The 24,874-nt window shown below is 49.2% G+C and overlaps 10 protein-coding genes across 10 annotated transcripts; 5 read left to right on the plus strand and 5 right to left on the minus strand.

Moving 5' to 3' along the window:
- Window positions 1–717: 717 nt before the first annotated feature.
- PEX2_066470 (protein phosphatase 2A regulatory subunit CDC55) lies at window positions 718–2,535 on the minus strand (the record flags this gene model as incomplete). Its single annotated transcript, XM_016743918.1, has 5 exons — window positions 718–741; window positions 797–1,359; window positions 1,413–2,061; window positions 2,139–2,358; window positions 2,492–2,535. The coding sequence occupies 5 exons, from the start codon at window positions 2,533–2,535 to the stop codon at window positions 718–720; spliced, it is 1,500 nt and encodes a 499-aa protein (XP_016599631.1).
- Window positions 2,536–4,062: 1,527 nt separating this feature from the next.
- PEX2_066480 (uncharacterized protein) lies at window positions 4,063–5,583 on the plus strand (the record flags this gene model as incomplete). The annotated part of the gene is made up of 1 exon (XM_016743919.1): window positions 4,063–5,583. The coding sequence occupies one exon, from the start codon at window positions 4,063–4,065 to the stop codon at window positions 5,581–5,583; it is 1,521 nt and encodes a 506-aa protein (XP_016599632.1).
- Window positions 5,584–6,132: 549 nt separating this feature from the next.
- Window positions 6,133–8,051, minus strand: osm1 (putative fumarate reductase Osm1; the record flags this gene model as incomplete). The annotated part of the gene is made up of 2 exons (XM_016743920.1): window positions 6,133–7,961; window positions 8,015–8,051. 2 exons carry the CDS (start codon window positions 8,049–8,051, stop codon window positions 6,133–6,135), a joined length of 1,866 nt encoding a protein of 621 aa, XP_016599633.1.
- Window positions 8,052–9,328: 1,277 nt separating this feature from the next.
- PEX2_066500 (aldehyde dehydrogenase) lies at window positions 9,329–11,091 on the minus strand (the record flags this gene model as incomplete). Its single annotated transcript, XM_016743921.1, has 4 exons — window positions 9,329–9,473; window positions 9,572–10,017; window positions 10,117–10,510; window positions 10,628–11,091. The coding sequence occupies 4 exons, from the start codon at window positions 11,089–11,091 to the stop codon at window positions 9,329–9,331; spliced, it is 1,449 nt and encodes a 482-aa protein (XP_016599634.1).
- Window positions 11,092–11,585: 494 nt separating this feature from the next.
- Window positions 11,586–12,200, minus strand: PEX2_066510 (GrpB family protein; the record flags this gene model as incomplete). Its single annotated transcript, XM_016743922.1, has 1 exon — window positions 11,586–12,200. One exon carries the CDS (start codon window positions 12,198–12,200, stop codon window positions 11,586–11,588), a length of 615 nt encoding a protein of 204 aa, XP_016599635.1.
- A 1,326-nt stretch (window positions 12,201–13,526) lies between these two features.
- Window positions 13,527–14,683, plus strand: PEX2_066520 (uncharacterized protein; the record flags this gene model as incomplete). Its single annotated transcript, XM_016743923.1, has 3 exons — window positions 13,527–13,713; window positions 13,777–13,847; window positions 13,901–14,683. The coding sequence occupies 3 exons, from the start codon at window positions 13,527–13,529 to the stop codon at window positions 14,681–14,683; spliced, it is 1,041 nt and encodes a 346-aa protein (XP_016599636.1).
- Window positions 14,684–15,353: 670 nt separating this feature from the next.
- Window positions 15,354–16,681, minus strand: PEX2_066530 (PCI domain-containing protein; the record flags this gene model as incomplete). The annotated part of the gene is made up of 2 exons (XM_016743924.1): window positions 15,354–15,383; window positions 15,443–16,681. The coding sequence occupies 2 exons, from the start codon at window positions 16,679–16,681 to the stop codon at window positions 15,354–15,356; spliced, it is 1,269 nt and encodes a 422-aa protein (XP_016599637.1).
- A 938-nt stretch (window positions 16,682–17,619) lies between these two features.
- On the plus strand, window positions 17,620–18,040 carry PEX2_066540 (uncharacterized protein; the record flags this gene model as incomplete). Its single annotated transcript, XM_016743925.1, has 3 exons — window positions 17,620–17,700; window positions 17,751–17,857; window positions 17,920–18,040. 3 exons carry the CDS (start codon window positions 17,620–17,622, stop codon window positions 18,038–18,040), a joined length of 309 nt encoding a protein of 102 aa, XP_016599638.1.
- A 1,750-nt stretch (window positions 18,041–19,790) lies between these two features.
- Window positions 19,791–21,048, plus strand: PEX2_066550 (transcription factor IIF subunit TFG2; the record flags this gene model as incomplete). Its single annotated transcript, XM_016743926.1, has 4 exons — window positions 19,791–20,048; window positions 20,109–20,376; window positions 20,426–20,622; window positions 20,680–21,048. 4 exons carry the CDS (start codon window positions 19,791–19,793, stop codon window positions 21,046–21,048), a joined length of 1,092 nt encoding a protein of 363 aa, XP_016599639.1.
- A 1,015-nt stretch (window positions 21,049–22,063) lies between these two features.
- On the plus strand, window positions 22,064–23,619 carry PEX2_066560 (CCCH zinc finger protein; the record flags this gene model as incomplete). The annotated part of the gene is made up of 5 exons (XM_016743927.1): window positions 22,064–22,109; window positions 22,157–22,705; window positions 22,754–22,865; window positions 22,915–22,967; window positions 23,048–23,619. The coding sequence occupies 5 exons, from the start codon at window positions 22,064–22,066 to the stop codon at window positions 23,617–23,619; spliced, it is 1,332 nt and encodes a 443-aa protein (XP_016599640.1).
- Window positions 23,620–24,874: the final 1,255 nt, after the last annotated feature.

The following is a 24,874-nucleotide window of genomic DNA, read 5'->3' on the forward strand; positions in this document are numbered from 1 at the left end:
GGGTGGGTGCAATAGACCTGTAGCTTATTGTACATTGTATAGCCTATCTCCTGTATCAAGCTGCATAATAAGACTAATTCTGAAGGCTGGGGGTGCCTCTCGCTTGTGAAGCCTCGGAAAGGGGCGGAGGGTAAGGGCTGGCTAACAATGGCTAGTTGAGTGGCCTCTTCTTCGGCATCTTTTTCAAGGTCCTTTATTGAAGACTTTTCCCCCCTATCTTCTCAGAGAACGTAACAGACAAATCAATAAGAAAAACGCCTAAACCGTAAAATGATACTGTTCTTCTTGGAACTAAGGAAGGATTTCTAAGATCTCAATACTAGTTAGCTGCCAAATCTATAGTCTCTCAGTAAACTATCGAAAGGGCCTCAAAATAGGCATGACATTCTCTATCATGAGCTGGCCACCATACAACGCCTTTGGCAACCCCACCGCAATAGCAGGAAAAGAGTAAACGGGGACATAGGTAAAGAAAAACTAGGTCTCCAAAACTCAGACATGAGTTCCACAATGAGAGCGGAGATTGGGAATTCGGGGGGAAGGGAAAGTCCTGTGATTATGGAACCTGTGGCTTGCTGCTATCATTATTTTCTGGTTTTCATTCTTCATATCTTGCCTGTTCACCAAGGTCCTCCAGCCACCCGATCCAAACCCCAGATGCGCCTGTTCATGGAAAATGATAATGGCCTTGTGATGGCTCGACGGTACTTGGTGCAATTAAAGAGCGGAGAAGACAAAGAGCTATTATCGAAGTTAGGATTGTTGGGATTTGGACAGAGACAAATAAAAAACTTACATTGTTTGTCGCCGCAATTGCAATGCTGTCTTCGAATGGATGCCAGCTCATGTGCAAGATCTTCTTGTTGAAGTCGATCTGATCCGCATCGGTCTCCTTCTTCATGCGACTGCCAGGGCCGGCAGGGCTACCAGATCGCGAACCGGCCTTCTTTCCGTTACCCTTGCTCATCGGTGTCGGTACACCAACCTTCTTTGCCTTGAATGCCGACTTGTCTGCCTGTAGCACAATCTCCGTATCCTTTTGTTCTTCTGTGGGGTAGATCATGAAGTTGTTGTTGTAGCTTCCGGTCATGACGTTCTCCGCGTCGCCTGAGAAGACCACCTCGAACTTGTCAAAGATGCTATCGTTCTCATACGTATCGCAAAGGCGAGGGCGCAGGTGCTCGTGGATGGGGATGGTCTTGATTGGCTGGCGTTCCATGTTCACATCCCAAATCTTCACTGTCAAGTAGTCCCTGGACACAATGTACCGCCCATCGTTGGAGAATCGTACGTCGGAGATGGAGGAGATAATCTCGGAGAAGAAAGAGCGGGACGAGGCATCCTCTTCTTGTTCGAACTCTGGAATAAAACAATCAGTAATGGCAATGGCACAGTTCCGTGGTTGTACATACGCTTGGCGTGTTCGTCACACAACGCCCGTTGCCGCATATCCGCAAGCTTGATTGTGCCCTTGGAGCTGGCATACATGAACCAGTTACAGCTGACCGGGTGGAACTCGGCCGCAGTGATGACTTCTGTGAGTTCCTCCATATTCGCTGGCTTGATATCCACGATGTTGAAGCTTTGGTCCTGGATGTTGAGGTTCCATAGGTTCACTCGCAGGTCGTCACTGCTGATAAAGGTTTCACCATCGCTGTTAACGGAAATGCTATTTATATGATACGCGTGAGCGTTGGCGTATGTCCTCCGCGGAACAGCGGCAACAACAGTGTCGTGGTGTGTCAGACGAGGCAGCTTGAGCGCAGAGGGGTCCTTGAAGGATACGCGGGGTGCGCGAGCCATACCTCCACCTCCAACCGGGTTCGCGGGAGTGAGTTCATTCGATAAGTTGTTCTCGGCGACCACTTTCAGCGACTTGTCGAAGACCTTCCAAAGCTTTATCGTCTTGTCGTTTGTCGAAAGAAGGAAATGGGATGCATTCTGTCGTCGGCACCATTTTATCTTGTTGATCTTCTCTTCGATCTCTAGCGACTTGAGATAATCGAACTCCGGCTCGTGTGACTGGAACTCTGTGTGAAACTTATACTCGCAGGTTTTTTTCTGTATTGTTTAGTGATTAGCCCCGGGCAAAACAAAAACGAAAAATTGAGTAAAAAAGACCGGAGGGGGTGGGCTACCGTCTCGTTTCGCTCGAACAATACCACCCTTCCTCCCTTGTCACCAGTGGCCAGGTAGTTACCGGTGTGGTCAAATTCAACAGTCGAGATGATGTCCGCTGCAGAGCGCTTGTCAGTCGATGCACTCTGTGGAGATTGACCAGATTCGGCCGAGTAAAGCGAGGGAGGCTGCCAATTACCTTCTGTAATATCTTCTACATCGCCTTTATCGCCGAAGCATCTGAGATCAAATTAGCTGCCATTCAATGACTCTTTGTGGTGACGTTGGGTCGATATCGCCTGGGCACAAGGAAGAGAAAAATGGAAAGCACAGGGCGGGAAACGTCTGAAAGGCGAGATCCGGAGAAACTTACTGTGTGAACTTCCAGGTAGGTGTGCCTGGATCTCTGTCTACCATCTTCACGTTCTAGCTAGCCCTTGAACGCGACAAGGGCAAGGACCAAGATAGGAGGGACGGGAATGGCGGGTTGGCAAATGCCTCCGAAAGCTCTAATGTCGATGCAAAGATTCACTGGGGATGAAGCGACGTAGACGCGATAGCCGACACGAAAGAATTCGGTCGGATGGAAATAACGATTGGAGAAAGCGGAAATGGAGAGAACAGTCGGTCACCGGAGATGGTGTGCGAGGGGTCTGGAGGGCGGATGGCGGTAAGGCGAAAAGAGGGGCAGAGGGGGAAACAGCTTTAACGATCCAAGTTGGAAAGACGAGCTGAAGAATGAAGAGCTGTTGCCGAATGAGATGGGCAACGGTTGATGATAGAACACAGTGAATGTGCTTGTTATGAGTGGACCCGCAGCAGAAGAGCTTGAGAGGGGGTCATAAGAGAAAAGTTTCTATTGAGGGAGGACCATTTGTTAGAATCAACTCCAAAAAAATATAAAAGGGACAAGGGGGATGGGGTTGCGTACTTGGTCCGGAGGCGATGAAGAAAGACAAGGAAAAGAGTTGTGAGGTGAAGTTGCCCAGGTGAGTTGAGGCGGTGGTGGGGAGTTCGTTAGATACGGACAAGTTCTTGGGCACCGTCAATATTAGGGAGTTTCTAGTATTCTCTTTCCTCTTGAATATGAACAAAAAATAATAAAAATCAATTTGATTCCAAATGAGATTGAATATTCTTCAAGAAGATTTCAACGTCGGGCACCTGCAACATGCTGACATCAACACTGCCAGCGACTGTAACATTGCCCGTTGCGCCCTTTGCGCCCCTCTCCGGCCTTGCAACCCGTATACGACTACACCGGGGGGGGGGGGGGGNGGGGGGTGAAAGTTGGAATAGCAATTAAACTATTTGGTTGTTCTCTAGCTACTGACTTAGATCAAGCTGAATCTATCTCTTTCAACTCTGTATTTAATCATCTATATGCCCAAAGCAGTACTATGCGCCTCTGTCGTCATTCTTGAGGCCCAAGCAGGTCTCCGCCAAATTAAGCATTGGTATATATCATATGCTATCTAGAAGAGATTGCTAGAAAGTTGCTAGAAAGGTAATTGAAGATATTCATTCAGATCCAGAGCATCCATATGCTAGTGTTGAGAAATCATTCATATAAATATATAAGTACTATGTTGTAGTTCCGTAAGTATATATTTTGACTATTTGAGCTCTATCATATTTCTAAATAAGCCTAATTTTAAGATTCTATAACTAAAAAACACCGATTTAACCTATTAACTATTATATAATATATCATCTCTCCTATCCCAGCCCATATAGCCCCATATACTTCATCCTAGTCGACCTTCACATGCTTCCCTGCATCATCCGGCCCAGGCATATTAAGCCGAACATCAAGCCGAACACCAAGCCGACAACCTTAGAAGAACTACCCCCAAATCCCAATCCCTATATCTCAACCTCAACCCTTACTCCTTGCATCTCCAACCTCAAATCCCCAATTCCAAACCCAAAAGACCCAAAGCCATGACCAACCAAGAGAACATGCGGGGCAATCCCAACCCCAACATCAGCCAAACCCAAAGCAACACCCCAGCCCCAGCCCCATTACCCTCAACCTCAAACACCCCCTCCAACCAACCCCCCGCGCCCCCCTCGCTAGCAACCCGCATCCAAACCTCCGCAACAGGCCTAGCAAAAAGCGCATTCCGCCCGAGCTCCGACCTCGCCAATACCCTAGCATCAAGCACAAGCAGCAAACCAGCCGGTCCATCCTCCCTCCCAAATACACAAACAAGCAGGGATCTATCCACAAATACCACACCGCATGGAGCCCCCAGTTCCGGGTCTGTGTCTGCGCCTGGAGCGCAAGCCTTCCGCGAATACGATACATATACATCGACAGCGGGTGGATTCGCTCTACCCGCCTTGACAGAAGATGAGTTCCAGGGAAATGTATACGGATATGAGAGAGATACAGATCTGCTAGGCGCAAACACGACCACAAATACAATCACAACAGACACAAACGCGAATGCAAATACAATCCACCCCCACGAAGACCTACAAACCCCCTCCTCAGCCTGGAAAGGCAAAGCCCGCGCCCACGACCCAACACAACACCAATTCGAAACCGTCTGGCAGCGACAATGGCATGACCCACAAAACACGCAGACAACGGCTACCTCAACCACAGACGGTGCAGCCGTCGTGTCTCTTCTATCCGATACGAACTTCGATCCGAACTTCGAGGATCCGACGACTGTACCGGATACCGAGCTTGATTTTGCCGCTGCACCGGCTCCGCTTTCTGCAGCCGAGATGAAAATGCTTGATTCTTTTCGGAGAGGGTTGGGGCTGGATGAGGAGAGAGCGGAGGGGAATGGACGGTTGACGGGTGCGAGTCTTATTCCTGATATTGATGTCTTCTTGAGTCAGGGGCTTGGAGCTGAGGGTGGGATTGGGATTGAGACTGGGGAGAGGAATGCTACGGTTACGGCTACGGGTGCTGGCTCTACTTCTATTTCGCTCCGCGATGCTGCGTTGAGGAATCTTCCCGATGCGAGTAATTGGGCTGGTATTCAGGGGCTTGGAGCTGGGAGTGGGACTGAGAATGCTATAGGTTCTGGTCCCATTCCTACTTCCCTCCGCGATGCTGTTTTGAGGAATCTTCCTGGCGGGGGTGATTGGGTTGGTGCTCAGGAGCCTGATCTTGAAGTCTTTTTGAGTCAGGGGGTTGGAGCTGGGAGTGGCATTGGGGTTGGAACTGGGGAAGGAAATGCTACGGCTACGGTTACGGGTGCTACTCCCACATCTGCTTCTACTTCGCTCCGCGATGCTGTTCTAACGAATCTTCCTGGTGCGGGTGATTGGATCGGTGTCGAGAAGAGATATCATGATGAGGTATGGGGGTATTTGCAGCCTGTGCTTGAGGAGGCGAGAGCGGAGATTGAGGAGAAGGAGGTTGGGGTGGAGGGATTAGGGGTTGGGGAGGATGGGCCTGCTGTGAGGAGGTTGAAGATGATTTTGATGCATATGAAGGGGTGATTGTATGGAGTACTAGTAGGAGGGTTGGGGGTACAGGTTTCACATGCTCTTGTAGTCGGGCTCTTTGGTTTTGTTTCGATATACCATGTACATGTATATGTAAATATTAGCTAGATGTGTACATACGAGAGGTAATATGGTAGTGAATGCTATTGTATAAATTTGACCGAGTAAAGCAGAATTCTTTTTGCCGCCGCTTCTACCTCGATGACTGGCTCGCTGTCTTCTGATTATTGGGCGTACTAGGGCTTTCTACTAGTAGGCATGACTTTCCAAGCCCTAGAACCAAGGAATCAACCAACTCACCACGGCTACGACTACAATTACATCAAATCCAAAACAAATCTTTGATTCCAAAGAATATATTTCAAAATAAGCTATGTATTTATGTTACACAAGAACCAAATTTGACCCAAGCAGGATCTTAGATCCTGAACACTGGAGGAAACAGCAGAAAGAGACGAAACGGGGGTATGAGAGATCACACGCTGGAGGATCATATTTCATCAGGGAGAAGAGGCATAAAGGAGAAGGCTTTTGATATAACCTCTACAGCTCCAAGCTGGGGGTCTCGCCCTTGACACGACCGATCACAGTTTGAGCAGCGTACTTGGGGATGACCTCATCATCGTGGAGCATAGCGAACTCCTCGGTAGCATCACGACCCATGAAGTTGTACAGGGCATTTGCGCCACCGGGGTGCTCATCAACCCAGTTAGTGAGATCGAGGATGACGCCCTTGACCACGACCCAGAGGGACTCCTTGGTGTTGTGCTTGGCGACTTCCTCCATGGAGTACTCGGTCTCTGGGATCGTGAAGGTGGCAGGATCAGGCTTGGAGGCCGGGGCCTCGGCGCTGGGAGCAGGGGCAGCGAGGGGAGCGAGAGCGGGCAGGGTTGCGCCGGTAGCGGCACTGCCCCATTCGACAGAGACCTTGCCGGGGGTGTTGGGGTCGATGTGGAGGGAGATCTGACCGAGACGTTGGGAGGCGGCGGAGGAGCCGGTGGCGAGGAGCTTCTGGAAGAGGTGCTGGGAGGCGGAGTCACCTGCGACACGGCCGTAGACGACACAGCCGAGGAGGGAGGAACCGCCGAGACGGTTGGCGCCGTGGACGCCGCCGGCGAGTTCACCGCAGGCGTAGAGGCCGTTGAAGGGCTTTTGTTCGCCGTTGAGGACCTGGGCGTGCTCGTCGATCTCGATGCCGCCCATGGTGAAGTGGAGGACGGGCTCCATGAGAGCGACGTGGAACTCGTCGTCGAGCTGGAAGGGCATGTTGTGGAAGAAACGCTTGTTCCAGGGGTCCTTCTTCTTTCCGTCGGCGATGAGGTTGTACTCGTCGAAGGTCTTCTTGAGGGCTGCTTCGCCGCAGCCGATTTCGGCAACGAGCTCGGCGCCGGTCATCTTCTTCATCAGGCCGCGGCCGGAGTAGTGGCGGGTGTGGAAGTCAAGGACATTGGAGGCTTTGCTGTTGAGGATGAGACGGATGGGCCACTTGCCCTTCTCCTTTTCTTCCCACATCTTGCCGGAGACGTAGTCGCGGTGGCCGAGCTCGTCGGAGAAGCGCTGGCCGTCGGAGTTGAGGAGGAGACCACCTTCGCCGCGGAGGGCTTCGGCGGCAAGAAACTTGAACTTGGCGCCTGGGTCCTTGGGGTCGACGAGACCGGTAGGGTGGACCTGGACCTTGTCCATGTCGATGCCGTTGGCACCGATGGCCATCAGCATCTTCTGGCCGTCACCGGTAGCGTGGGTGCCGTTGGTGGAGGACAGGCCGAAGGTGTCGGGGCGGTGCTTCTTGAGGAGGGAGGTTTCACTGAAATCAGCAGCGTAACCACCGGTAGCGAGAATGACGACACCGTCGACGGACTTCTCCTCTCCGTTAATGGTGTAGGTAACACCGGTAACATTGTTACCAGACTTGTTGATGGAGGTGACGTTGGCCTTCTTGACGATCTGGACACGACCGGGCTCCTTTTCGGCGAGGTCTTCCAATCGCTGCATCAGGGCGTAGGTGATGGCCATACCGGGGAACTTGGCGTCATGGCCACGGTGTGTGCGGGGGTAAGTGTGTCCTCCGAGACGGGAGACGAGGGTGAGGTCGAGGTTGAAGACATCCTGCAGCCACTCGACAGCGGAGGCGGACTTGTAGGTCAGGACCTTGATCAGGTCGGGACGGGCCTTGTCACGGGCGGACTTAAGGGTATCTTCGTAGAACTGCTTGACGCTGTCCTGGATGCCGAGATCGGTTTGAGTGCGAGTGAGAGCACCGTTGATACCGGAGGTGGCCTTGGTAGAGTTACCACCGAAGAAAGCCTGCTTGTCCAAAACGAGGACGTTGCCACCGTTGAGGTAGATAGTGTGTGCAGCGCTGAGGCCGGAAACTAGAGAGAGTCAGCTGGGGGAATAGAGAGAATGCGGGGAAAGGAATCCTTACGGCCACCACCGACCACAATTACTTGGGGTGCAGTCATTATGTTATGTGTAGAGGCAGAGGTAAATATGGAGAAGAAAAAATTAAAAAAAAGGAAAGGAAAGGATCTTAAAGAAGAGAGTTCGGGGCAGGTCAGAAGCCGACGGTCTATCGGCCGAGGCACGAAAGAATGGAAGACGTGGGGAGATGAAAGATGGGGGTCCCCGCTGGAATACTAATTGGCCACTTCTGGTTTGTCTGTTGTATTACAAGTCTGGGGAAGCTGAGGAGGTATCACATGCGATATAATGTTTAAATACACATGTACATCCTATTAGATTCAACAGTCTAGAATGTTTCATTGTCATTTTCACATGCATCTATGTCATGCCACATTCCAGTCCTTTCACTGAGTTGAGGGGAAGGGAATAGAAAAGACACCGGAAATTAGATCGGCAAGTTCAACGGAATTAGAACATGATACTACATAGCTGTGTTTTCCTGAAACATAGAAACGGAGAAACAGACACTGAATTCCGACTTCCTCGGTCTTCACAGTGAGAGCTGTGAACCTCGGAATAACATTCGCGGTGTCCGAAGTTTCCGAATTGTGCATGGCATGATGTTTGATGAGGAGAAAGTACCATTTTGACATTTGAATCTTTGCTTGAATCCCATGAACATGTTCAAGGTGTATTTTGTACAGATGTATATAATACGGATTTGATATCCAAGTCCATCTTGTCTGAAATATCAAATCGACCAACCCCGTGGACCTTGGAAATGACCGGAAAGAGGCAAAAGCAGTTGCCGGCTGAGGAACATGTGGCCTCTGATTGGTGGAAGGACAAAGTGGATATGACCTAATCCGGGGATGGGAATTGCCTCAGTGGGGCTGATGATCTCATGTGTCACCGTGCATCCACCGGTGTTTTTCCATTCAAATGCCGACTTGGTTCGGTATTTTGTCGACTATCGACTATAAACTTGGAGAGAGTACGGAAACTTTGATCAGATTTGCACCTCACCAACCCTTGTTTTCGTTGAGCTCAACAGCGCACTGGCCTGTGAATCTCCACTGCGGTCGCTCGGGTCAATGCGCACCGAGAAAGTATAAATTCCAAGAAGACAGTCAACCTGGGTTTCTCGAACGAGACGAGTGAACTATAGAAATGAAAATGGACATGCTTGATGGATATGGTGTAGACATGCACTAATATATGGCAGCGTAGGACTTGGGAGCAGGTAGGAAACCTACAATGCAATGCGCAACTAAACAGCCCTACAAAATAAGAACTGAACCAAAACGCTTATCCCAGATCCAACCATATATAATTTTTAATCCATCCAGGTCACACTCTTCGTAACCAAAAACTCATTCAATCCCTCATCAGTATTAAACCGACCCCAACCACTATTCTTCACACCGCCATGAGGAAGAGCCGGCTCATCATGGATCGTCATACTATTAATATGAACCGCCCTGCAAAACAAGTCAGCACAACAGACCCACAAATCCACCGAATCCACCCTAAACCAAAACCAAAAGGGAATCTCGGTCTGGAACACTCGGCAACATACCCGGATTGAATACGCCTAGCCATCGCCAAGCCCCTCCGCAGATCCTCCGTGAAAACTGATGCCGAAAGGCCATACCCACTACCATTCGCGAGACGGATAGCCTCATCCTCGGCGTCGAACGGCATACATGCCGCAACGGACGCGAAAGATTCCTCCTGCCACAGCGCCATGTCTTCCTTCACGCCGCCTAGCACGGCGGGCGCCATGCGCACCCCCGAGTCGGTGGGGATGCTGTCCGCAGACCCGGAGATAAAGTGTGCCCCTGCTGAGATGGCGCTGTTGATGAGGGCTTCGACGCGTGTTTTGGACGCTGTGTTTACAAGTGTTGGGGGGAGGGCTGAGGCTGCGGCGCCGGCTGCGAGGGCCTTTTGTAGGGCCTCTGTGAATGCTGGGAGGATGGAGGCGTGGACGAGGATTCGGTCGGTTGCCATGCAGATCTGGCCGGACTAACTCGGGAAAAAGAAATAAGGTTAGTTATTGACCCCGGAGGTAGACATGGATATAGGTACACGACGCGCGACATGCGCAGTGTATCTCAAACTCACATTTAAAAATGCTCCCGCCAATACTCCCTGCACGGCAGTCTGCAAATCAGCATCATGACACACAATCGAGCTATTCTTTCCGCCAAGCTCCATAAGACAAGGCTTGAGGTTCTGACCGCAGGCGCGCGCAATCTTCCGGCCAACAGCTGTGCTACCGGTGAAATTGATCTTGCGCACGGCTTCGTGCTCGATCATGGCATTGACGACCTCGGGGGCGTCCTGCGGGGCACAGTGAATGATATTCAGACAGCCGGCGGGGAGACCGGCGTCTTCGAAGGCGCGGCCGATGGCCCAGTAGCAGCGGGGGGTTAGTTCGGAAGATTTGAGGACTGTTGTGTTTCCAGCTGCGAGGGCGCAGGCTGCAGAACGGATGCCGAAGACGTAGGGAGCGTTCCTGTGGAAACAACAATTAGCATTGCAATTCATTGAATTTTATACTTCCGACCATGAAAGGTCCATATGTATAAAATAAAGTTCCCGGGAACCATGGATCAAAGCTGGGGATACTCACCAAGGCACAATCCCCAGAATAACACCCATCGCCTCCTTAAAAACAATCGCACTCTGCCCCTCCGTCTCGACAACAGGCACACTGCCGCATATCGATGTGATGCGACTCGCAACCTCGCGCAACATGCGCACTGCAAGCGGGACAACGAACCCCGCAGAGGCGCCGACGTCCGCGCCCATCTCTTGGCGCATGTACTCAGCATTGGTGTCGATACGGGCCTCGAGGATATCAGCGGCTTTGAGGAGAATGTCGCGTCTCACGGTCGGTTTTGTCTGCGACCATGAGGGGAAGGCGGCGTCGGCGGCTTCGACGGCGCGGATTGCATCTTGGGGTGTTGCGGCGGAAGCAGTCCAGATGGTTGTGTTGGTGTAGGGGCTTGTTACTGGGAAGGTGTTTGGGGTTGTTTCTTCATGACCATTTATTATGAGGGGGACTGTAAGTCCGGTGTTGGTTGGGATTGTCATGGTGGAGGGGATAGGTAGGGTAGAAGGTAGAGATAGAGTATGGGGTATAGGATGTGAGGGGAAAATTGAGAACACTATTGAGCTTCAGGATAAATTTTTTGCTTTTTTACTCTTTTGTATTGTATTCTATCTCGGTTCCACCAAGAATTGAACATAATTCGGATTGGATTGGGGACGATCTTTGCCAGGAACCGCCCTGGTTGCCCGTGTTGGTTGCCTCATGGCACTATTCCGCGCTATGCGAGGACTATTTGATTATGCTTTTCAAGTTTTAGCCTTGGAATGTTGCCTAGGTTTTTTTTTTCATTTATGGACCAATGAAGATTCGTATTCCATATACCTATTTTCGGCACTTATACACAAAATCGGCAGTTTCAGGGGATGCCCAGTGATCGACAAAGTTGAGTGATCGACACAGTTAAGTGGACAGCAGTCAACGATTCCTAAGCTTCAATGCGACATACCCATCTTTGCCGATAGCACCAATCAAATCATTATTCAATGTAGCCCAAATCACGGAATGCTCGATCTAGGATCTTATGGATCGTTTCGTCTTTTCGTTGGGTATAATCCATCATCGAATCTCCAGCTATAGCCGCCTGTTCAGCCGCCTCGCGTTTCACTTTGGTATATAGTTCTAGATCCGATGGCGATTTGAGTAACCAGTCACGAAAGATACGATGTCGAGCAGCTTCGGGCGAGTCAGGACCCCACACGTGGAGATTGACGTGGTAGGCTTTGGGCCAATTCTCCACAAAGAACCGGTGCTGGTGCCATCGAGGCTCACGTAAGATGAACCGAAATCCTGCCTCTTCCAGAGGCTTCACGTAGGATGCTTCATCCATGGCATCTTTTATTGTCAGATCAACATCAATAATGTCCTTAGCTGGTAGGCTAGGGACACTGGTTGAGCCGGAATGAGCAACGTCCAAGACCAAGGGCCCAAGGGCTTTCTGAATCCGCTCTTTGACTTCCTCGAACCGTTGCGCCCATTCTGGGTTGGGCTCAACTATGGTAATGGGAGGTTGTACCGTTCGTGAGGCTACCCGCTCTACGAGCTCTGGTTTGTACTCGTAAGGCGCGAGAATCTGCGCAACTGTTGCGGGCATTGTAGAAATGATGGCAGTCTGCTCTAAGCTGACGGTGGAAAAAGGAAGTGGCAGAGAGTGGATACTAGATTCTGGAGCCCCTCTTGGACTCTGGTGTTTGAATTGTTTGCATTGCTATGGAAATCTAGTTGCCTTGGATTGCTAATTCAGTTGTAAGATGAAGCAACGTATTATTGTTGGAGTAAGTTACAGTATTGATACTGATAAGTTTTGGCATTGATTTTCGCGAAACAAGAGTGTAGATGGTGGCACTAGTTTCGAGACGCACTGTACTCCGTACCCCCAGGGCCCACTGCAATTTGGCTTGGAAAAGAGGGGCCTTGAACTGGTTATCTGAATCCCCACTTTGGTATGGTTTGCATAGTGGTATGCAATATACGTACATATATACCCCTCCATACCTATTTCTAAATATGGATGTGTTCGCAGTAGCGTGTTGACTCTTTAAACCCTGCCTAGCAATCTAATAGCGTGGATTTTTGACGCTATTGATTCGGGATCTACATGTCAGCTCTAACCGAGACCCGGGAGAGGAGAGGAACCATGGGTGAGAACCTCGTGGCGTCCATAGGCACGGGTAGCTTTCTAGTCCTTCAGTTGTATATTGACCTCGGATATGTGTAGGATATATGGAGCACGAGGTAGAATATGGATAGTCTCAAGGCAATAGAATAGTTCATATAAACGTAATCCTTGCAAGGTTTTGATCTTTTTAAAGCTTGCATGACTCAAGATCCCAGTTTCAGCTGGGCAGCCGGTATCAGATGGGGATCAGATGGCGATCGTAGGGACGTCCTTCCCAATATAGTTGTTACTAGCCCCCACTTTTGATCCACTGGCCTATTTTGTAAAGAAAGCATTTGTCATTGCAAAACAATGATGAAGCTATACTTTGTATCCCATTGTACAGGTGAACAACACAATTGGCATAAATCTAGACTAGAAAGAGGTATCATATTAGCCTCGCCACAATCTTCAGCAAAACTTGGAATGTGAGTAGATCCCATCGGACCATCCACGTGGCGAGGCAATTCGGCTTATAATTCCGCATAAATCGAGATCCCCATCGGGACAACGATCGGCCGCTAGGGGTTGCGTGTGAGTGGATAAAATAGTGGGATATGGAATTTTGAGCTGGCCAAGGGTTCCCAGCGATCCGGGTTGATCTCGATGTTCGCGTGGTACAAGTGTTATATCAGCCAATGCCCTAGGATTGTGTCTTTTCCATTCATTCCTTTTTTTATCCATACATACCCGTAAGGTAGTCTTTGTCTATTCGGTTGTACCCACCCACACTCCTTTGCAATTAATTTGTCGAGAAGTGCAATGGCGCCAAGCAAGAAGGGATGGCAGATGATTGAGATCATTTCGGTCTTGGTCAGTCTGTGTTTGATCTCCCTGGTGCTGCGAGTCGTTGCTCGCATTCGGAGAAGAGTTGGGTTCGACATCGATGATTATCTGAGCATGATTTCCATGGTGCTCCTCGTTGCTATGTTGGTCGAGTTGATTCTTTGTATGTGATTACCCCGCCCCTGGTCTGGATTGTACTTCGATTCAATACTAATAGCTATCACAGGGTGTGCAATTGGAGGCAATGGATCTCATATCGCTGATCTATCTCCCGAAACCCTCATGAACTACTGGAAAGTATGTACCCAGCAATTGTCCAATATTCAACACACCAACCTAACACCACTCAGATCTTCCTCGCCAACCAATTTACCTACTTCCTACTCTGCCCATGTATCAAGATCTCCATCATCTGCTTCTACCGACGTCTCTTCGCAACACCGATGTTCCAAAAGGTCAGCTTCGGCCTAAACTGCCTAATCGCCGCCTGGGGCACAGGAATCTTCCTAGCCTGCGCAGGACAATGTCGACCCCTGCCAGCATACTGGGACTCCCGCGTCGAAGGATCATGTTTCGACGCACAAAAATTCATCATCGTCAACCAAGCTTTCAACGTACTTATGGACTTCGTCATCCTCGTCCTGCCAATCCCAATGATCTGGAACCTTCAGCGCGCGTGGCAAGACAAGCTCGCGCTGAACGGGGTGTTTGCCCTCGGTGCCTTCGTCTGCTTCGCCAGCATCTACCGCATCGTCGTGCTCTTCTGGATTAGTCCGACAGACCCAACATTCACAGTCTACCAGGCGACTCTGTGGACGCATATTGAGCCTGCTGTTGGTCTGATTTGCTCTAACTTGCCGATCATCCGTGGCCTGTTCCCGGCGCTTAAGTTAAAGAGCTCTCGAAATGGAACGGGTCCTACGTATATCAACACCGATTACACGAACTCGTTGTTCTTGTCGAAGTCTAGCCCCCGCTCGCCGGACCTTGAGTATGTTAAGATGTATAATGCCCAGGTTGAGAGTAAATCGCCGGGTCATCTTGGTGATGACCTTCACCCACGGACTATAAATGTTCAGACGGATATTTCTATCCTTCCGGGAAATGATTCCACTACTAGGTTGAACCACTGAGGTGGCCTGTTGTTGATGTACGCCGTTATGATGAGATGATTATTTTTATTTTCTGTCCTTGAGAAGGGGTGTGGGAGTGGATGAGGGTTATATTCCCTTGGAGGGAATGCCAACATCTCCATTTTCTACAACTTTTTGTCCAATTGTATGTTCATAGGAAGTACGAGTTCCCACGGCATTTCTTGCGCTCGATTACCCTTACTAGATTTATTACTTGCCGTTCTTGATATTGATATATCGACTTCACTGATGACTACACAATGGTTTGCCTGTATGCAACTACGTTTGTTTGGCTTTACTTATCCGCTCATATTATACCTTTCGTGTTTTTAATATTATATATTTGATATCCTGCTCCTGTATTGGTCCTTTCGGGTTGTATATAACTTGATTATTATGTAGACAAATTTTCGCATCTATTCATCAAGTTACGTGAAAACGCCCAGAAGCGTGTCAGTTGATAAATAGGTATATGAAGCTATGGATGTCACTGTCTAATGGCAGAATTTATAATTAAGTGTAGTCGAAGATATGAAGGTGAGAGACAGCAGCAAAGGGAGCTTGGTTTTAATTTCTCAGACTGGCTAAAAGGATATGCAAGAGTAGGCACAAGGCATGAATTCGTAGATATTTCATCAGATGGGCACACAGGCGATGTAGGGCAGGCCGTTCAATGCACCATCTGACTCGTGGCGAATTCCTAGAATCAAGATATTAGCAAGAAAAACAACTTCAGACAGAAAGAAAGCCAGTACATACCGGGAACTGATCAGAGATACTAGTCGCAACCCGCTCCACATCCTCCGCAAGATCCTGCACACCAAGATCCCACTGCCTCAGCTTCGTCCCATTAGACGCACCCGCCGAGGATCCACCAAGAGTCTCAGCATCAAACGAAATAACCCCATCAATCTGATCAATACGGCCACGCAGCCGTCCCTGCTCAACCATGCGCGCTGCATAAGCCTCCGCTTTCTCACCAGCAGAGATATCACCCGAAGACTGCAACCCCAGGATCGAACCCAGGTCATCAACGTGGATATTCTCATACAGCTTACTCGCCGCCACGAGATTGTGCTCGATAACCGCTTTGTCGAGAACGGTCGTACCATCCGCTGTAACAGCAAGCTGGTGCGGCGCCAGTTTCTTCGCGAACGCAGCCACTTCATCCGCCGTCAGGAGCCTGTCTAGGAACATCTTCTCCAGGATACCGAATTCCTCAACGGAGGGCGTGCGGTCGTCTTTGTACAGACGGGCGAGGGAGCGGGAGCGCTGCGGACCAGCAGGCGCAAGGACAGCACACCGGATCGCCGCGGATAGCGCCGTCAGACGGTCTCCTTCGTCGACGCCTGGCGCGAGACTCACGTCGAAGTATTCCTGGGCGGCGTCGAGGAAACGGCGACGGGCATCGAAAATGCGGGCCTGAGAGAGCTTGAAGTAGAGCTTTGCATCGTGGTCTTCTATTTTCGAGGGGAGGTTCTTGATGCGGTTGAGGAAGGCTTCGGCGTTGGTGGTGTCATCGTCTTCAAGGTAGTAGCGCACGATGCGGATCCAGAGGCGGGCTTTGGCGGCGTCGGAGACTAGACGCTGCGAGCTGTCGATGTGGATGCCTTGTAGCGCGCGAGCGGCGGCTGTGTATTCCTCCTGGGATTCGTAGGCGTCTGCGAGGATCTCGCGGATCTGGGAGTCTTGTTCTTCGACTGAGGCGGAGCGCGTGTGGAGGAGGGTGATGGCGTGCTGGCCGACTTTTATTTTTGTTTCCGGGTTGAGGGATTGGAGGACTGTGATGAAGGCGTCAAGGAGGGGGCGGGCGGCGACGATGCTCACTTCTTCGCTGAGGATTGAGTCGAGGTAGTAGACTAGATCTTGGGCGAGTTCGTGGCCGGTCGAGGTTGTTACCATCTCATTGAGGATGTCGGTGTATTGCTGTAGCTTTGTTGGTTGGTGCGGGTTTGTTTCGATGCCCGCTAGGGCGTTGGTCATCTTTTGAGAGGCCATGCTGGTGGTTGAGTGAAGGAGAGGTGGTAAAGAGAGTTGTTGCTAGACGCGGAGTGGTGGTGGGGACAGCCGAGCTACTCTTATCGATAAGAGCTGGGCTCGATGTATATGGGCAGAGACAGAACAATAGAGCTCGTTTTATCTGGTCATAACGTAGGTAGAATAGGACTTAGAAATCTTATAGCGGTGAGTATATAGAGCTTGAGATGGACTGTCCTCGGGGCTTGCGCCTTGCGATCGAGGTGGTTTGCTATTAGCGTCTTTACTTCTCAACCGCTTATATAGCTCTGCAGTTCTCCTACACCAAAATAGATCTTGCTCAACATCTTACCCAATGCATTGATTTAGACAATTATTTTTTTCACTTAGGTGAGATGGCAGGAGACCTTTGGACAATGGAACCTCAGCCCGTCGGCAATTTCATATGTCTCTTACGGATCCCTACTGATCCAGGTCGACCAAGAAGGATGTCATGTATTCTACCAGCTCCAGATGAATTTTTGGTCGAATAAACTGACTCCAGGAAACCTGGAGTTATTTGACCGTCTTATCACATTTGGTTCGGTCATAGATGTCACGCCACTGCCTGGGGAATCAAAACAGGTTGGTTCGACAGCTTTATTCGCAGCAGGGAGTTCATCATTAGCTAGTAGTCTCTCCCTTATGTGTTGTGACTAGAAGTAGAAGATAAATTAGCTGCAAAGTATAGAATATAGGCAATCGAAAACGTGTAAAATGTGCAAAATGTCTTTTCAATATATGGTGAAAGTAATTGAAGCAACTCGAAGTATAAGGTGGATGTAGATAACACTGTCATACAATCAACCAACTTGTACTTGTCAACAACCATCTTCGTGTCAATACACGCCTACAAATCGCGTTCTAAGAACTCTAACTCTCAGAACCTATCAAGCTGATCATTGCTCTGATCCCTCAACATGGCAGAATTCGAAGAAGTTTTGAAGGGCTTCAATGGCATTCTCGACTTGAGACAGGCCTATGCCTGGAATGCGGATTCCGTGAGTAGACTGATATCCATGTGCAGGATAATTGCTTATCTCTATTCTAGATAATGAAGTTTCTCCGCCACGTCGTCACGTATGGATATCTGTATGATATCCAAGACCACCAAATTCCAGCTCTTAGAGCCATGGTGGCTCGAATTGAAATGCTGCGGTAGGGGATGACTCGTATCATATGCTTGTCACGCATTCTGACTGATTTTTGTATTCGCATAGCCCTCCGCAAGGTAGCATGTTTGCCTCGCCCGGCCTAGAGCCAGATCTCTCAATGGGAAATGTGTTCAACCCCGGCTGGGACCCAACGATCCCGAAAAGGATAAAAGTTGCCTCAAGATGATTTTATGCATGATGGAGTCCCCTTTCGAGGACTCTGTGATATATTAGGCTTGCTTTTATCATCGATGGGGAATGCGCCAACGGGTGCAAACTCGCGCACTTTCTACCTCCCGCTCGTGGCCATGTATGGACGGTGGTGTAAAGTGCTCGGGGATCATCTGCCGTGTCCTACAATGTTCAATTGCACATGGATAGCTGAAGGAGAAGACCGAGGTCGCTTTTTCTTGGGAGCATCCCTTGGACGGTACAAGGAAGCGAACGCCTCATGGACCCAAACAGTCAAGGAAGCGAGGTTTTCTTTGATCAATGATGCGGATATGGCATTGAAGGGGTACACCATGGTAGATTGCCCTGCCTCCGGTAAAGGGATTTGGTTCGGAAACTGCGTCGAGGTATATCCTCTACTACATAGGTTGAAGTGAGTCTACCCCTGGGATCCTTACGGTACTAAAGCTAACAAGATAGGGGTAATACCAATCCGGGTGCTGTGTATGGAATAGCTGTGCATAGGAAAGGTGTCCTCCACAGCAATTATGAAGATGGTGTCTCGGGATGGGCTTGGAAAGCTGTACGAAGGCTGTGTGCCAATTGTGAAGAGCTCGTACGGATGTGGGGTGGATTGCCAGCTAACTTCGAGCCATTTGCTGATGTGGGTGGCAGCCACTCCACTGTTGACTACTAGTTTTATACTCAATTGAGTGCAAGGGTTACATGATAATCTTTTTGCCTATAATATCGTGCAAGAAATATCTAAAAAAAGACATCTGAAAAGGCGTCTGAAACGAACAACAGAAAGAGATACCGGAGTGGTCTCTTACATATAACCTCCCCAATATTATCTTGAACCAGGTATGTCAGGTTGTCAAAGCCCTATATCGTCAAGGACAGAGGCCACATACGCGGCTGAATATTCTTGTTAATGACCAACGCCGAAGATCAGAAGAGGGAAAAAGAGGTCTCCTGTGTATGCCGCGAAGACCTTGTTGATCGATCACACTCGAAATCTTGTGGATACCTTAGCAGACTATTGTCTCAACATTATTGCTCATTTAGTGCCACAAGTAGAATTTGTCCCCAGATTGGAAAATTGTTGTCCAGCCTTCTACATCTTCCATTATCAGCTTTCCTAATTCGAGGCCATATCATCGCGCAACAGTCTGATGTCAAGCCCCTCCCAGTCTCTATATATTCGGGGGAGTTGGGATTCGTGGTCGAACCCGAGGGAACCTTATGGTTAACTGGTTAGTCATATTACTGTATGCGAATAGCAATGTGTGATACACTACTCACGGTTGGCGAAGGCATGTTATTAGCAGCATGATAGTTGTCAAGTATGATGATTGTTATGACGCTGGTAGCTGATAGAAACGAAGGTTACTAGAAGGTGACTTGAGAAGGTTCCAGGGTTTCGCTCAGTTGAATGCCCATGTGGATAAGTACCACCTAGAAAGTTAGTTATGCCTCCTATCCGGGATCGGATTATAGTTGAGTGTATGAATTAAAAATGTGTAGGTGAAGAGTCGATAAGCACATCGTCATACATACAAAGGGAGCTGGCTCTCACCGCCTACCACATCGGGCTGAGGGAATAGCTCCAGACTTGGGTGGCGCGGACCTGATCACTCAAACACGCTTTTCACCGCATTCACCACTTCCTCTCCCGATAAATTCAGTGCCGCATCGACAGTCGCATTTGCTACATCATTGCCTACTCTGAATTTTGATCGTCCTCGAGCTATCACCCACCCAGTATGGCGCAGGTCAAGCAAGACCCGGATCGCCCGTACTTCAAGCAAGACCCCGACAGCAAGGATATTGTCCTTGGAGACATAGATGAAGAAGACCTATATGAAGATGCTGGAGACCTAGACTTTACGCAAGCAGGTCAGAACGTGTGGCTATCCCGTCTGCCTCGGGCGCTGTGGGAGCACTGGGCCCACCTGGACGATGATGAAGAGATTGAGGTTGGTACTATGAGAGTGGAAGGGACACCGAACGATATCAAGAGGGTAAGTGGAAAGACATGCGCATGCAGTGCTGGAAGATTCTGACATCCGTTCGTTTCTCAGGTCAGTTTGCGCCTACATGATCGCCCAGATAATCGAGAAATTCCCAAGGACTACACACTTCAGCGTCAAACGGTCGACCCATCAGGCACTGGATCACACCTTACACACAATACATACCTTTTTACCGAGAAGGATATCCCCGGCGTCGAGAATCGCATGGCTACATTTGGCGAAACGCGCTCGGTTCTGTACGAAGCCCAGAAACGTGAAGCGAAGCGGCGAGAACAGGGGAAAAGATGGGAGCCTTATGTGCGAAAGACGATACCAAGTATGTTTCATTGCAGTCATGGCAATGTGTATTTGCTGACAAGTCTTAGAACACACTGCCCTCGCCGGCGCGGTCAGTGAGGAATTCAATTGCCTGCCCGTGGAGAATGAAGAATTCCGACGGATCTCGGAGAAGCGAGCGCTGGAAGCTCTGAAACCTCGAAAGGAAACTGTCTTTATTGATAAGATTCCTGGGAAGATCATCCAGGCGCGTCATGCTCTTCCCACCGAGAGGGGACAATTTGTGGTATGTGTTTGCATTTCTGTTTCTTTTTGAAGCCTAGATTACTTACTTCGTTTGCAGCAAGCCACACGACCTTCGAAAGGAAAAGCGCAAGAAAACAAGTCTACCCGCATGCCGCAAAACGAACTTCTGGATCTTATCTTCCAGTGCTTCCGCGAATTCAAATATTGGCCCTTTAAGACACTCAAGGCCCGATTGGCACAGCCAGAGGCATATCTCAAGCAGACTTTGGAGATGGTTGCACACCTTGTCAAGGCTGGTGATTTCGCTATGACTTGGGAACTGAAGCCCGAGGCAACCCACAGCCAGTACTCGAATGCGATGGACAATGCAAAGGCAGAGTTGCCACCAGGAGTGGACGATTTCGAGTCCGAGGATGATCCAGCTTCTGGCATGGATCAGGACGACGTTAAATTTGAGGACGTTTAAACAAATACAGACAACTAACGGCTTCGATATGTTGCATAAGCAGGGTCCTGGCGTTAACTTAAGGCTTCCAAGGATAGGCCGGGAGTCCGGGTTCGATTCGGAAAATAGTCATAAAATGGAATGAACAAATGGATTACATACAAGGTTGGACTTGGTTCTAAGCGACAGTCTCTTCGATTGGTATATTTGAAGCTCATATCTCTGTAGGATTCGCGGTGACCACTTTTTGACCATTTTCTAGGCCTACTTGCAAGCTGGCTTCACCGAGATCGTATACATTACTTGTTGGGTATTGGGTTAAGCATGTCGAGCCAGTCATCTGTGAGCCCAATATTGTCGGTCTGGAAGTGCCTTTTATCGATTGGCTTTGGTGTAAGCTTCAGATCGTCTGATAGAGCAGTGTGCCCACCTATTGTGAACTATAGTGGCAGCGTGCCCGCTTCCATGGGGTCGATTTTCAACAAGAATTTATTTTAACACATTGCTAGATTGTTGCTAGCGTAGAATACGAGCACAATATAACAATATTGTGAGTCTAGTAGACAATAAATCTCCCTCCACTTAATCCTGAAATTATGTACTTCTAGGCGAGGTACGAAGTATTTCGTTGGTGATTGTTCAAGGGCGTGGAGCTACTCTCTAGTGATGCTAAATTTAGGTGCTAATACTGAAGTGAGTTTTTGTTTGGTCTCAGGTAACTGCACAGGCCTCGAAGAGGCATATCTCTGTCTCAGCTTACTCCGTACTCTTTATCTTTAGCCTGATGGCTGGTGACGTCCTCATCCACCTGAGCACAGACCTCTTCGCCACTTTATATGTGACGCCTAAGGCATCGAGTGTATGCAAACACTACAAACCAACTTCTCGGATCACAAATGGGCGCGTCTTTGCTGCTTCCGCATCACCGCCTCAGTACTTCTTCTGAAATACCCCCCAGCCTTTGATCTTAATCTGAAAATCACTCAGATATCTATATCTGTCATCTACTTACCCTAGCTAGCTCCAGATAGTCACCATGAGCGAAAACGACGATCTCCTGGCCAAGATCGGCCAGCTTGCAGGTGCGCTCAATACTAGCTCACTGTCGACACAAAGCTAACCTGAAAAGGCCAAATAAATCGCCACAAGACGCAAGAAACTCAGCCGGCTAACCATCAGTCTCAATACGTGTCTCGCCATACCCCTTCTCACCCAGGATGGGCCCCATACTACCGGGGACGCGGCCGAGGACGTCGAGGAGCAGCTGCTCCGCACCGGCACCGTACGCTTGTTTTGAACACCGCGGGTGCTGGCTCAAATACTAGCGCCAATTCATCACCCGCACCGATAAGTGCGAACGACAGCGCAGTGGTTCCGACACCATCTTCGACTGGCAATGGTTGGGTTGTAAAGCACGATCGCCACATGCAGCTGATCAACCCGGCCGTCTACGATCGGAAAACACAGGACAGAACAAAGGATATGGAACGAACGCGCAAGCTTAGAGAACAGAAAAAAACCGAATATGAAAAAGCGAAAGTACTTCGATATGCGCAGGGCCCGGGTGCTGGTGCAATGGTTTCTACCCCTGCAAACCCTGCATCTGGCCACCAGATTCTTGTCAATGATGTTGCTTTCAGGGTTGCAAATGGTGGAAGCAAACTGATTCGCATTTCGAGTGCGTGTTCCCGTCGCTATTCCCCTCGAATTGGCTTACCCTTCATAGATGACCCCAGTACTGCCAACAATACCCCCAAGCGCGTCACAGTCGCCGATGTGTCCTTTGTGCGAAGCAAAAACGGAAACCTGCACCGTCTCGGTGCCGTGGCCATGAAGAAGTAGGTTTTGATTTCAAAGGTGGCTACCTTTATACTAACCTTGCTTTAGGAATCACACTGTTAAGAAACGCAATGAGCTTTGCAAAAGATTTACAACAACCGGTATTTTGTTTTCCGACGGGCCATACTGCCATGTTCCACACTGTCAGCATGCCCAGAAACTAATTCGTCTGTTTTTTCAGGCACATGCTACAAAGGCCCGAGCTGCCAATTCGTTCACGACCCAAGTAAGGTCGCTATGTGCAAGGATTTCCTCCAGACAGGCCAATGTGCCGCAGGTAGTAGCTGTGATCTATCCCATGAGCCCTCGCCCCACCGCTCCCCTACCTGTATGCACTTCCTTAGGGGACGCTGTGCCAACCCGGAATGTCGCTACGCCCACGTCCGCGTGACACCCGGTGCCCCCGTCTGCCGCGCCTTTGCAACACTAGGTTATTGCGAGAAGGGCGAGGCGTGCGAAGAGAAGCACGTCCACGAGTGCCCGGACTATGCAAATACCGGCGCCTGCCACAAGAAGCGTTGCCAGCTGCCGCACGTCGACCGCGCGGGCCAGATCCGCAAGGCTGCTGCGGCTGCTGCTAGTAAGGCTGATTTGGGTGAGGATGACTCTGACCCGTCTAGCGAGGAAGAGAACTATGACGCTATTGATTCGGACGACGTTGACTCGGATGCGTTCGATGACACACCTGAAGAACTGATCGAAGGTGTCGATAGCGGCGAGATGTCGCAGCAGCAAGACTTTATCCGCTTCTAAATCCTAAATCCTGCCATTTGTAGTCGATTGGATAGTTGCCTTTCTTGATTTTCGTTTGCTTTGCCCATACCCCGGAAACATGTCGATAGCATTCAGTTGAAAAGGAATTGAAAAAAAAAAATTTGAACTTGAATATCTTACTTGAAGTTTCTCCTTGCATGTGTACTCAGTTCCTTAAAATTGTACGTTGATTGATCACATTTGCACATGTCGACATGGGGTTGAGTATACTTCGACAACTAACACATGCCGAGCCATGTGATACTGATAGAAATAACTGCAGGGTCCATGTCCTGCTGACTGGTGACATGAAGTATGAAGTTGTGTGACCATAGAGGTATTGATAAGCCTCACTATTGCGTGATGTTTGAAAGCTAAATGAACTCGTGTTGTAGAGAGCACAATATTGAAATCTGCACTCCAGGATATCCCTCCGAGACCTCCAAGGATGACCCCGAGCCCGTAGAACTTGCTTGCGCCACAGAGGTAATATTAGAAGCAGGCTGAGCAAGATATAGCTGGGGCCTAGAAGTTTGTCTTTGTTTATTTGTTAATCCTAGTGCATACATATGGTATTTTGACTGTGTGCTTGGTACATATATTATTGCCTTGATAGATGCGGAGGGGTACAAAATATGATATAGGCAGCAACGATACGAAATTGGGTCTCAAATATCAAAACTGGGAGCATGGAGTAGAGCCATAGATAATAGTCGAGTTCAAGTTTAAAACATTTACAAATATGAAGCATCGTGATCAACGCCACTGCTTTTATTGGGCAAGTCGAGAGAGTGACCACCAAATGAAGTCAAGCATCTCCTTGTCTAAATAGCCAACATTCTAGGTTCAGCTAGAATGGATAGTACATAAGTCCTTAGAAATCAAGTGATCTATTGTTGGTGGACTATAATCCTGGGCTTTCAACAAGCCTACAAGTATGTGTGTCACCAACAGTGGGAAGTTTTGGCGGCTAAGTCAAGCCACACATATCTACCCTTGTCTATCAATGCTATCTTGTGTTAGTCTTGGCTAGCTTTATTGAATCATGAGATGAATCATTGTACTACGTCGAAGTTTTCTGTTGGGCTTTAGTGCAGGACAGATAGTCTACTCAAACCAAGACTAGGAACGTCATCGAACAAAAGAATGCAAATCCCTCAGACGAGAATAGTAGCAGAGAGAGACAGTCTTTCGGACGAGAGCAGCAGTAGAAAGAGATAGTGACTCAGTCTGCCTGAGATACTGAATAATATCC

Source organism: Penicillium expansum, assembly GCF_000769745.1.
Source record: "Penicillium expansum strain MD-8 chromosome Unknown contig224, whole genome shotgun sequence".
Lineage (NCBI taxonomy): Eukaryota > Fungi > Ascomycota > Eurotiomycetes > Eurotiales > Aspergillaceae > Penicillium > Penicillium expansum.